Source organism: Engystomops pustulosus, chromosome 8 (genome assembly GCF_040894005.1).
Source record: "Engystomops pustulosus chromosome 8, aEngPut4.maternal, whole genome shotgun sequence".
Classification (NCBI taxonomy): Eukaryota; Metazoa; Chordata; class Amphibia; order Anura; family Leptodactylidae; genus Engystomops; species Engystomops pustulosus.
The window spans coordinates 78,590,000-78,603,126 of NC_092418.1; the positions used below are offsets into that span (position 1 = coordinate 78,590,000).

The 13,127-nt window shown below is 44.9% G+C and overlaps 1 protein-coding gene across 2 annotated transcripts in view; it reads right to left on the reverse strand.

Moving 5' to 3' along the window:
• Positions 1-6,415, reverse strand: part of BARD1 (BRCA1 associated RING domain 1) — a 42,638-nt gene extending 36,223 nt beyond the window's left edge. For both annotated transcript variants that reach the window (XM_072121368.1, XM_072121369.1), the window contains exons 1-2: positions 6,170-6,415; positions 2,566-2,622 (exon numbers count right to left, since the gene is read on the reverse strand). In XM_072121368.1, the coding sequence (XP_071977469.1) occupies positions 2,566-2,622; positions 6,170-6,306 (194 nt within the window). In that variant the 5' untranslated portion in view covers positions 6,307-6,415. The remainder of the gene's footprint in view (positions 1-2,565; positions 2,623-6,169) is intronic.
• Between the last annotated feature and the right edge of the window lie 6,712 nt (positions 6,416-13,127).

Sequence of the window (13,127 nt, forward strand, 5' to 3'; positions counted from 1 at the left end):
CCATCCGCAAAAAAAAAAAAAAAAAGGATAGCACACGGACATCAAAAACACCTGTCTACACGAGCACCAAATTATAATCTTTAGTATGCTATTTTATGTTAACATTACCAGGACAACCTTTACAACACAAACACTTCACTGTCACAAGACACTAAAGCTTCTCCTGGCCAATCACTGGTGACCGTTATTGATCACGTGTTTCAAAGGAAATGCAAATGCGATCAGACTGAGCCCCGTCCCCAGACTTTTGCATTGCATTTCTAAATGCAATCTAAACGGCCCATGTGACCGCACCCTAAACATTCAGAGAATACTTTTCTCTTTTCTTGAAAGTATGGGTATCGGTATCGAGTATCGCAATACTTTTCTGGGTATCGTATTGCACTCAAAATTCTGGTATCAGTGCAACCCTATACCACAGTCATGGTGCATGGATCTATGGTGCCTGGTTTATCATTATCAGATTTTGATGGTAGATTTTCTTTAAAGGAAATCTACTATTTGTTTTTATGCATTGTGAACCAAACATAGCTTGAGAATGCTGTAGCTACACTGAAGCAGAAACATATCTTGTTTAATCCCTGATAGAGGCGTTTTACACAAATAAAATTCAGGACCTTGGGAAAGCTGGGCGTCTACCTAAATACATTACACACAGGGCTTCCTGACCTATCAAGACAGGACTAATCAACCTGAACTGGATGAATCAGACAGCAGCTGGGGAAGCGATTGATTACTTCTGCCAGGCACAAGACAGTAGCTACAGCATTCTTAAGGTATGTTTGGATCATAAGGCATTAAATCAAATGGTAGATTTCCTTTAATCCCTTTGTCACCGATGGTCATTGGGGCCTGAAGGTCCAGGTCAATTTTTTGACGTTCTGTTTTGCGCTTCTTTAAATGAAGATACCTCTAGCAAAGCTTTACTTAGCGCAATTGTATTAATTATATATCTTTTTCTTTATAAAATTTGAGAACTGACTAAAAAATATGAAAATTTACCGTATTTTTCAGACTATAAGGCGCACATAAAATCCTTTGATTTTCTCAGAAATCAAAGGTGCGCCTTATAGTCCAGTGCGCCTTATATATGAACCGTAGTGACAGACAACAGCTGTCTTGAACTGTGCACAGGTCTGCCCCCTGCTGGTCATTCATCCTTATAATCAGGTGCGCCTTATATATGAACTTTTAGCAGGCATTTATTGATGGTGCGCCTTATACTCCTGTGTGCCTTATAGTCGGAAAAATACTGTAAGTATCATTTTTCTGATTACACCTTTTTAATAAGCTGCAACTTTTTTCCAAAATATGTTTTTGCATGTACTTCTCCTGCGTGCAAGTCTTTCTGCAGCTCCTATATTATGCCTTCAGCTGAGGAGAGGGGTGGGGGCACACTTCAATAGTTATTGAATATACTTATACCTCCTTAACCATGGCACCTAGAAACACAACACATACACTTCCCCATACACTTCTATGGCCTCAGGGCACCGTACGGGAGAGGTACGGTGCTGTAGCAAGATAGTACGTGTCGTATCTTTCAATGGAATACACCGCAGTGTGCGATGTATTCCTATTGAGAGGGGCGGGGTGAGCAGCGCTCATCCCCTGCTCCTATTCCCAGCGCCGATGTATGCCCACTGTACTACGGTACGGCGGGAATACATTGTGTAAATGTATCCTCAGGGTGGATATCTCTGGTTCTGTGAAGCATCTTAACACAATCCAGATTACGTGTGTATGTAATATATATTTTACACATATAACACACAGCTTGTGTAGATTTCTAGTGAATGGAAGCCTACATACACAGCACACATCGAGAGCTCATGACTCAGGAGAGCTGCATGGCAGAAAATAAACCTGCCCAAAAAAGCCAAAGAGCAGCAGCGGGCTATTTGAGTTATATGTGGTGTATCGCCAGTATTACACAATACTATTAGGCCACGTTCACACATTATGTGTGGAAACTGTAGAGCAGTTACTCTTGATCACAGCTTTGTATAGACCTAAATGCTTACAACCCGGAAGAAGGACCATGTGTTTGGATCATTTATAAGCAAAACACGAGTTGCTGGTTCCCGATCTCAAGCATTTAGCTCCTCCTTGCTGTGTTCAAATTGCATTTCGAAGAGCTATTCCATCACATGTACATGTGAACTCAGCCTTATGGTGTCTCTACATATGTTTATTATCAGGGTGCTCCGATTGAAAATGTAAATACTGCATTCACTGGCAAATACACATTCCCTATGTTGGGTTAAGATGTGGCTCAGAAACTAATGCATGCTTCATGTGGACCAGTCATACTGCTAAGGGCACCCTATGATGGGTCGACTCATGACCTGGACATATTGCCGGATTAGAGGCCCCCTGTGTTCCCTAGGTCAATCATAGTCATGCCGATTTCCTAAGGGCATCAATTTGCTGGATTGGCTCTCCGGACCCCAATCCGGTAATATGTCCAGGTCAGGCAGCTGAAAGGGACCATCGGCTCTGCTCATCTCTAGTCACGAGTCCTGTGATAACAAAGAATATACAGTATAATGTTCCAATACTCACCTACAAAACACATGCTCACAGCCTCCCAGACATACGGGCTCATTTAATAATTGCACACTGTAAGATAAAATTTAAAAAGTTATCAATGTAGGACATGTAACAATGGAAACACAGATCAACTACTGCAAGGTACGTAACAATCACATCACACAGATGCAAGACAAAGGACAATGCAGTCGCCACCGCTCTCTGCACATCAGCGGCAGTAAAGCTCATTTACAATCTCTATAATCGCTACAAAAGAGAGAAAACATATTCATTTGCCAATTTGCGGAGCTTCTTGACAACCTACTTGACAAAACACATCTGACACTTATAGCTCCTCGCCATCAATTTTCATTTATCCATATTGTGCTTGGAGTGAATTTGCCAAGATAGCAGGTATAAAAGACACAGAACCAATTACTGTCATACATACAGAATTATCCAGCGCTTAACTCTTTCAGCACAAGAAGGGCCATTAATAACTAACCCAACAAATGCAATATGCAGTATTGTGCATGGAAACACCCAAAGGAATATCTGCTGTCACAGTACATACACATTCATGTCTTAGTTTCAGCTTCTCTATGGTGGTGTATCCATCAGGAGTATTCCATAAAGTATAGCAGCAACCCAAAGGCTATGACATCCAACTCTGGATGGCCAAAACAGGAATCACTCCTCCACCAAAACTCAGGAACCCAGAGTTTGGACAAAAATTTTTTTTTTAAGGGCGAGGGGGAAAAAACATATCAAGACTTAATGTTTGAGGAGTAGTTTTAGCCACAAAACTAGCGAGTACAAAACGTACAGGAATGTGTATGAAGAATAAATGGGCATTTTAATGCCAAGGTGGTTATGATTTCTGAAAACCTCAATATTGGCGTCTTCCATTCAAAAAAAGCCAATTTAGACCGTTGAGGCTGTGCTGTAATGTAAACATTTTACAAAATAACTGCTGCAAGTAAGTGTCAAGATTTTGTGATTTCATAAACTGATGCAACTTAAATATAAGTGCTATGTCTAGCAGGGTACTCCTCCACCCCCCCCTTGCAACTTCCGTCCACAATTGGATAGAACCAAACAGTCATTGAGTACTCACAACTCAGACCCTTTATAGCCAGTGCAGGCGCTGTTGCAGCTTTTGATGCATCCCCGACAACAGTCGAGGGCTCATGCTATATCGCTCGCAGATCTTCTCCCTACTATATCAGGGCCTGCAGATTGCAGAACTCCCCTTTATAAAAAGCTAATAGAACAAGTTGGGTACACTCTGGTTAGAGGAGGACTGGCTGCGCCATTTCCTCTTCACGCATAAATTGTCGTCTGCCTTTGCTGCTCAAGAGAAGGGTTACAGATTTGTGTCTAGATGGTCTCGGGTACTGCCAATGTTCCACCTGGCTTTTCCTATCGTCTCGGACTCCCGTTGGCACTGTGGAACGGAAAAAGGAGACATGTTGCATGTCTGGTGGACCTGTGACGAGCTCAAGCAGTTCTGGGATCAGGTATTTGCAACCTTTGGGCAAGTCACAGGTAAATAGGTGACTGTTAACCCCACTCTAGCATTGCTTTTGATTCTCCCAGGCCTCATAGGCCTTCAGGAAAAAAAAAAAAAAAAAAGATCTGCTGATGTTTTCGTTGCTTGCAGCTAGAGCAGCGATTCCTCAGCACAGTCTGTTCATCCATTTTTGAGTGGGTCTTGGAAACGTTGGTCTCGTCTCACATGGAGGAGCTGGCAGCAGTGACGCTCATGACATATCTGCGGGTGTGGACACTGTGGGTAGAGTTCAAATATTCTTAGGAGTTTGGGGATCTGTTTGGGGGCAGCCAGGGTTTACTTGCGTCTCTGCCTTTAACTTTCCCATTCTTTAACTTTCCCATTCTTTAACTTTCCCATTCTTTAACTTTCCTCCATCAGTTTTCACTTTTCTTCTGGCTCCTTTTTTAGATAGTGACCATGTAATACAGTGTCTTGCATTTGACATGTTCTACACATTGTAGACTGGAACTGAACATAATGCATATTATTTAGTGGCCACATAATAAACCATTGCAAATAACAAGTGATACGTGAGAGTGTGTGGTCCATGCAGTCACTAGTGCACTGTACTGGGGGTCACTATCCCCTCCTCCCCCCCTCTCTGTATAAACACCCTGAGAGTTCAGCTCCTCTAGGCCCTCTTCTCACAGTTCTCCTGGTTGCTGACTGCCATTTATCAAAAACAAACTATATGTAGTTTGCCTTTGAAGTGTGCGCCAAATTCCTGAATTGTGGCGCCGTTCTTTATGAATCTGGCGCCCCCTGCACTGCTCAGGAAGTGGGCACCTTTATTTGGCGCTCTTTGTTCATGGTGCAGAATTTTGGCACAGACACACTGTCCCTTTAGGGGCATATTTTTCCTGACTTGCCAGATACTGTGCAGCTGCGATACAAAACTGGCGCAGACACACTAAATACAGGTACAAGCAAAGACTTTGAGAGCGCTGTCCCACATTGCGTTTTGGCTGCGTTTGCAAATGCAGACCAAACCGCAGCCACCGGGGCGACCCGCAGCCTTGATCGGGAACGAGCCGGCATTGTTTTGCATTAAAGTAACGCATACAAACGCCGATGTGATTGGGCTGCAGCCCACCCCGTGGGCAACATGGGACAGCGCCCTAATAAAAGTGGGCAAAGGTGGAACCTAGGGAAAAAGCTGCAGAACTGCCTGTACAGGGGTCCATGATGATTGTGATGATGTTAGTAAGTTCTGTGGTGACCCAGCTTAGGTGTCATCCATACCAGACCTTTCAACCTCTATTCCTTAGTAAAGAACAGAACAGAAGACTTTACACTTCAGTTGACATTAATGTAAATTTTATGTAATCCGCTATACTGTACATGTTTTTTTAATGGAAAAACCAGTTGCGAGGGCTGCTGCAGTACATTTTTTTTTGACCAAAACAACAATAAAGACACTTTTTCTAGCTATCCATCTCCTATTGGCTTCAATGTAATAATTATAATATCTGCGTTGCATGCGTCAGAAAATGCTGAACACAGCGCTCCAGGACAGAAGCTCTACCAAACTTTCCACACATTTGTGATGGTGGGGGTCCCAGCAGTCAGACTCCCACTGATGAGATTGCTTTACCCCTTTCCTGAGGTATAATTTGGCATTTGATCTCTATATAAAAGCAGCTGAATGTGACCAGTATCAGCCTCCATATTGTGCAGGCGCACGCCAGTCCTATGTGTACAGCGAGGGTTCACCAGGGGTTGTGGTGGAGCAGTCCTGGTTATTAATAAGTAACTACCTGCAGCCCTGTAACAATACATGGGACATATCATGACCCTGAGAGCAGTATAGTGTGCCCTACATACTGCTGCACAGTGTGTGATACCTCTCAGTGGAGAGCTATGGTCTAGTACACACAGGAACAAGCGAGCGTGCAGACAATGCGGCTTTTGTGCGGTACCGCCATTCAGCCCAGACACTAAATGCAGCAGGTCACATGACCTCATACCTTAGTGATCACATGACCGATGCTACAATTCTGAACCCCTCCCCCTCGATGTCAGTGGCTCCACCCACACCATATATCCGTGTGATAATCACGATGGGGCACATACAGCACTCACCACACGGAGCAGCGCAGTCTCCCCTCCAGCTCCTGCAGCGCCGTCCGTGTCCGCTCCCAGTCAGACTGCTCCTTCCTCATGCTGGAGCCGGCGGCCGAGTCCGCGGGACGGTTCCCCGAGCGAACTCTTAATGGCATAGCGGGAGCCTGCACGGAGCCCGGAACAGCCGGGTCTATGGACGCCGCGTCCTACTCACGTCCGAGCGGGAACTTGAAAATGGCGCCAGATGGATTGAGGCGGAGCCCGCGTGTCATAGGAGGAGGATGGGCGGGGCCCAGGGGATGGGAGGAGGATGGGGCGTGGCCGCTGTATGCAGATGAGAAGAGGGAGATTACATCAGGTGACCACAACAAGCCAGTCAGGAAGCTGCTTTCACTCTGTAAAGTGCTATGGAAACCTAAGACCTCCACAATGATCATCAGTTTTACTGAAATCCTGGTGTATAGTATTAACCACGGAGCATCCGAGGAACCTCAGGAACATCTTATTAGGACACCTCTGCCCTCAGTAAAACTGATGCTTAATGTCCTTTATTCCTTTTAGAAAGAAAAAAAGAACATAATTTCTATTTTTCACTCCCCACCTTCAAAAATCTAACTTTTGTGACATTTTCTTGTGGGCTTGGGAATAACTTAATAATAATATACCGTATATTCCGGCGTATAAGACGACCCCCCTACTTTCCTGTTTAAAATATAGAGTTTAAGATATATTTGCCGTATAAGACTACCCCTTTTCCAACGCATACAAAACACAGGTAAAAATTAAAAAAAAAACATTTGAATTTAACATGGTCCTTTTTTTAATGTAAATTCTTATGACATGCAGGTATATAGCAGGAAAACTGTCGCTTATAAACATAAGGCATACAACAACAACATTACCATTACAGCACTGCCCCCAGTAGTATACAGCACTGCCCCCAGTAGTATACAGCACAGCCCCCAGTAGTATACAGCACAGCCCCCAGTAGTATACAGCACAGCCCCCAGTAGTATACAGCACTGCCCCCAGTAGTATACAGCCCAGCATTAAAAAAAAAAATAAAATTATATACTCACCCTCCGGTGGCCCCGATGTGCTGCGCTGCAACCCCCGATGTCCGCGCGGCTCGTCTTCAGTGTTCCGCGCCGTCTTCTTTCTTCTGCCGGGCGCCGCCACTGATCTTCCCCGGCAGGCGCCTAGTATGACGCTCCGCTGCTGACGTCATACTAGGCGCCGGCCTGGGGAAAAGCATGGCGGCGCCCGGCAGAAGAAAGAAGACGGCGCGGAAGACTGAAGACAGCACAGCGCGGACATCGGGGCCAACGCAGGGTGAGTATGCGCCCCGATGTCTTTTTGAGGGTGCCGGCAGCCATCGCTGTGCTAGCACCGATCGCGGGTGTTACCGGTAAGCCTTTGCTGCAATATGCAGCAAAGACTTACCGGCTATGGATAGGGCTCAGCCCGTGAGCCCTCTCCATGCACCGGGACCCGACCGCCGCCGTAAGACGATTACCGGCGTATAAGACAACCCCATAGAAGATTTTTCTGTCTTCAAAAGTCGTCTTATACGCCGGTATATACGGTAATAATAATTTTTACTGTTTATTTTTATATCAGTTCTAGGGAGAGGAGGCTGATTTTAATTTTTAGGGTTTTTCTTTACCATTTTTCAGACCCCCTAGGGTACTTTGACCCTAGGTTGTCTGATTGATCCTACCATACTACAGTATGGCTGGAAACAGGGCCGGACCATAACGGGGGCTCCCGGGGTGCGAGCCTGGGGCCCCCACCACTTTGCCCTTAAAGGGGCCCCCACCAAATATAGACAATTCGGGCAGTCGCATGTTATAGGGGGATTGTATGTAGTTAAGAGGGAGTTTATAGTTATACGGGGACTGTATATAGTTATCATAATGGGGCTGTATATAGTTATAGGGGGACTGTATGTAGTTATTACAGGGGAACTGTATATAGTTATTATAGGGGGTATATATAGTTATTATAGGGAGGCTGTATATTATTATAGGAAAGGTGTATATAGTTACTATAGGGAAGGTGTATATAGTTATAGGGGGTGTATAGTTATTATAGGCGGACTGTATATCGTTATAGGCAGGGTGTATATAGTTATTATAGGGGGACTGTATATAGTTATTTTAGGGGGCTGTATATAGTGATTGCTGGGGGAGCTGTATACAGTGAGTGCTGGGGGAGCAGTACACAGTGATTGCTGGGGGAGCTGTATACAGTGGTTGCAGGGGGAGCAGTATACAGTGATTACTGGGGGAGCTGTATATAGTGATTACTGGGGTAGCTGTATACAGTGATTGGGGGAGCTGTATACAGTGGTTGCTGGGGGAGCAGTACACAGTGATTGCTGGGGGAGCTGTATACAGTGGTTGATGGGGGAGCAGTATGCAGGGGGAGCAGTATACAGTGGTTGCTGGGGGAGCAGTATACAGTGGTTGCTTGGGGAGCAGTATACAGTGGTTGCTGGGGGAGCTGTGTATAGTGATTGCTGGGGGAGCTGTGTATAGTGATTGCTGGGGGAGCTGTATACAGTGATTGCTGGGGGAGCAGTATACAGTGATTGCTGGGGGAGCAGTATACAGTGATTGCTGGGGGAGCAGTATACAGTGATTGCTGGGGGAGCAGCATACAGTGCGCCCAGGGGCCCCCACCAACCTTAATCCGGCCCTGGCTGCAAACACTTATGGAGAGGGCTCAGCCCGTGGCACCTCTCAATGCACCCGCAGTGGACATATGATGTACTAATACATCACGCGTTGTTGAGGGGTTAAGATAAAAACCAATGAGATTAAACCAAAAAAATGCATTCGACGCAACAACAGCATCTGTCAAGTCGCCTTCCCCCATGATTACGTTATTTACTGACCCAGGCTAAGGGGCCTTTTAAAATGCTCAGGAAACCTATAAGGGTGTTTTGGGTTCATTGCTCAAATATTCTGAGATAACTCTAGCACTTTCCTTGGCTGTAAGCCATAATCATCAACATCAATAGACCTTGCACCATAAGTGCACTCTGTTTGTAATATACAAGTTTCACTTTTTGAAGTGAATTTCTGAAAAAACTTTTTGCTCATTTTCTAATTTATTGAGAAGCAGTTGTATATAATGATGTAATTAATAAAGATTTTTTATTTTGTTCCAATAAATTGTATAAAGTTGGCTTGAATTCTTTATAAATAGGGATTACCGTATATACTCGTGTATAAGCCGAGATTTTCAGCACAAAAAATGTGCTGAAAAACCTCGCCTCGGCTTATACACGAGTCAATGATAAAAATAAATACATTAATACTCACCCTCCGTTGTCCCGATGGCGCTGGCTGTCGCACACTGTGATGCGACGCTGTTGCCGCGGATGACGTCATCAGCGGCGACAGCACGGCATCACAGTGTGCGACGGCCAGCACGATCTCCTGGCCAGAGAAGAGTGAAGAAGCTGCCGGGAGCCGCGATGGGGATCGGAAGCCGCCGGGAGCCGCGACGAACATCGGGACAACGGAGGGTGAGTATTAAGTTTATTTCTTTATCTGTATAGGGGCTGCTGTATACTACTGAGGGCAGACTGTATACTGATGGGGGCAGGCTGTATACTACTGGGGACAAGCTGTATACTACTGGAGGCTGGCTGTATACTACTGGGGGCAAGCTGTATACTACTGGGGGCTGTGCTGTGTACTACTGGGGGCAGGCTGTATACTACTGGGGGCTGTGCTGTGTACTACTGGGGGCATGCTATATACTACTGGGGGCAGGCTGTATACTACTGGGGGCAGGCTGTATACTACTGGGGGCAAGCTGTATACTACTGGGGACAAGCTGTATACTACTGGGGGCTGTGCTGTGTACTACTGGGGGCATGCTGTATACTACTGGGGGCAGGCTGTATACTACTGGGTGCAGGCTGTATACTACATGGGGGCAGGCTGTATACTACTGGGGGCTGTGCTGTGTACTACTGGGGGCATGCTGTATACTACTGGGGGCATGCTGTATACTACTGGGGGCAGGCTGTATACTACTGGGGGCAGGCTGTATACTACATGGGGGCAGGCTGTATACTACTGGGGGCAGGCTGTATACTACTGGGGGCTGTGCTGTGTACTACTGGGGGCATGCTGTATACTACTGGGGGCAGGCTGTATACTACTGGGGGCAGGCTGTATACTACTGGGGGCAAGATGTATACTACTGGGGGCAGGCTGTATAGTGCAAGGGGACAAGCTGTATACTACTGGGGGGCAGGCTGTATACTACTGGGGGGCAGGCTGTATACTACTGGGGGGCAGACTGTATACTACTGGGGGCAAGCTGTATACTACTGGGGGCAAGCTGTATACTACTGGGGGCTGGCTTATACTCAAGTATATACGGTAAGTATACTGGCAGGATATGTACAGGATAGGTTTGTTCTTAAATTGTAGTTGAATTTGTAGGTACGTCAAAACAGGTTTATCTTAAAAATTTCTTTTTTTGAAGCTATTAGTTGGTCACAGTGAAAATTGGATTTTTTTGCAGTCATGGGAACAAGGATTACTGTATCTATAAAGCTTAATTACAGACAACTTACAGTTGGGCAGAGGTCACAGTGGGCAGAGAGGTCTTTCTGTAACTAGGGGTCGTGTGTAAGTCACGTGTCCTTAATTCAGGTACCGCTTGTATACTGCAATTATAAAGACAAACCGGCAACAACTATCCATCACATAAAAGCGCCACACGTAAACATATGCTAGCAATTTATATAACGTATGCATAAGTATACACCATGAATGAATACACCATACTCAGTTCTAGCAGCTACAGGCCATCCATTCAGAAGTGGAAACTCAGAAGGAAAGACACTAAAACACTGGTTAAAGGGAACTTGTCAGCAGAAATTTACCCAATAACCCACTACCAGGATGTTGTCAAGCAGCTGAACACCTTCCAGATTGTGTTTCTTTCATGACCAGTGTGGTGGCATCATCCAGAAAATCAACTTTGAAGTGAGATATAAATTGGTTGCATGAAGTCAAGGAGTCAAGTCAGAAGTCAAGCTCTTTCTTCCTCACGAAACCTCCTTCACTGTTATTGATGGTCCTGCATCCAGAGACATCACTAACCACATCTCCTGAAGTCCAATGTCACTAAAGTGGAGAAGGCGTTCAGAGCTCCCCACCTTGACATCAGTGTTTAACTCTCCCCCTCCTTGACTTTATACAACCAATTCACTTCTCATTTCAAAGTTGATTTTCTAGAAGATGCCATCACACTAGACCATGAAAGAAACAAAAACTAAAAGGTGTTATGCTGTTTGACAATATACTGGTACTGGTTTAGAAGGTTAATTACTGATGACAGGTTCCCTTTAATGCAAGTGTCATTGCCCATCTGTGAGGTATAGGAAAGTTTGAACCCTAAAAGATCTGTTTACTTTTTGGTGCAAAGAAATAGAAAATGGGGGTCATTTACTAAGGGCCCGATTCGCGTTTTCCCCACGTCTTACCCAAATATTTCCGATTTGCGCCGATTTTCCCTGAATTGCCCCGGGTTTTTGGCGCACGCGATCGGATTGCGGTGCATCGGCGATGGAATGCACCTGACGGAAATCGTGGGTGTGGCCGAACGATAACCCGACGGATTCTGAGAAACCACCGCATTAAAAAAAAAAAAAAAAAAAAGTGTTGCGGGACACGCACTTACCTTCACCAAGTATAGGAGCGTGAACTCCGGCAGGCCTCGGCGGACTTCAGTGCAGCAGCGACACCTGGTGGACGTCGGAGGAACTGCCTTAGGGAATCGCCGGAAGACTCGAATCCACCGCAGAGAATGCGCCGCTGGATCGCGAATGGACCAGGTAAGTAAATCTGCCCCAATGTGTTTCCTATAGTTCCTTATCTGGCCATGTTTTTGTTTTCCAAAGGATCCCCTAATATAAGTGTACATCATATTGAATGCTATATTTAACTTTGCCACCTTTTAGTGGTAAATTGTATAGGCTGTTTATGGTAATTTATGCCCATTGTCTAGCTGGCTTAGATAGTGCTGCTGATCTGTGAATATTTACTTGTTGATGTGAGTTGGACGTTTGCTATATCCTAATGCCAAGGATAATCCAGAGCAAAAGCAAGAAGAGTTGTCATGAAGACACAAGAGAACAGCTGCTGCAGGTTCTGGCGGGTCCTCAGAATATTATCTCAGTGTTTTTACATTTTTATGTTCATTAAAGCACATTTCATATATTAATTCTGGTTGTTCTTCAATATTTAAATGGGTTATTCTCCTAAGTCTGGCCTTGCTATAGTGTAAGATGATTAATTTTTAAAAGACATGAGGACAGTAAATGCCAAGCACATACCTTTCTCTGCCAAGCATTCATGCTGAAAATACTCCTCAGGAGGCCGAGCCACTCGCTTACTCTATGCCTGAAAATGTCAAGATAAAGTAGAAAACAGAGCGATATCTCTCCCTCAATTCTGTCTTACATTCTTATATCTTTGTCTTTTGCTTCCCTTTATCCATAGAAGATGCCTATTGGTAAAATTTAGGAAATTCATATTGAGAGGAAATAACAGGATTATTTGGATTCGCTTACATAAATTTACATGGGCAGAATTAAGCAACATGAACAACTTGGGCTATGTTCACATTATCATAATGACTTTCATTATTAAGCAGCTGTGATGGATTCTACTGATTTCTACTGAAATCTACCAATAAGGTCAAGCATAATGAACCAGGGGCACTTACTAATAGATTCAGGCACAGTGACTTTGGTAATATTGTTTTATTTGTAATCAATTATTCCTTCCTTTTAATATCAGATTTTAAGGGCTCAGGCGGCGTTGCCAGAGCACTTCCGTTCTGCAGCTTCACCGGCTGTTGCATTTTGTCCTCCCCCCCTGCTCCTTCAGCACTTCCCTCTCTCTCTTTGCCTGCTGTAATCTCACATGGTGGGAAGAAGGAA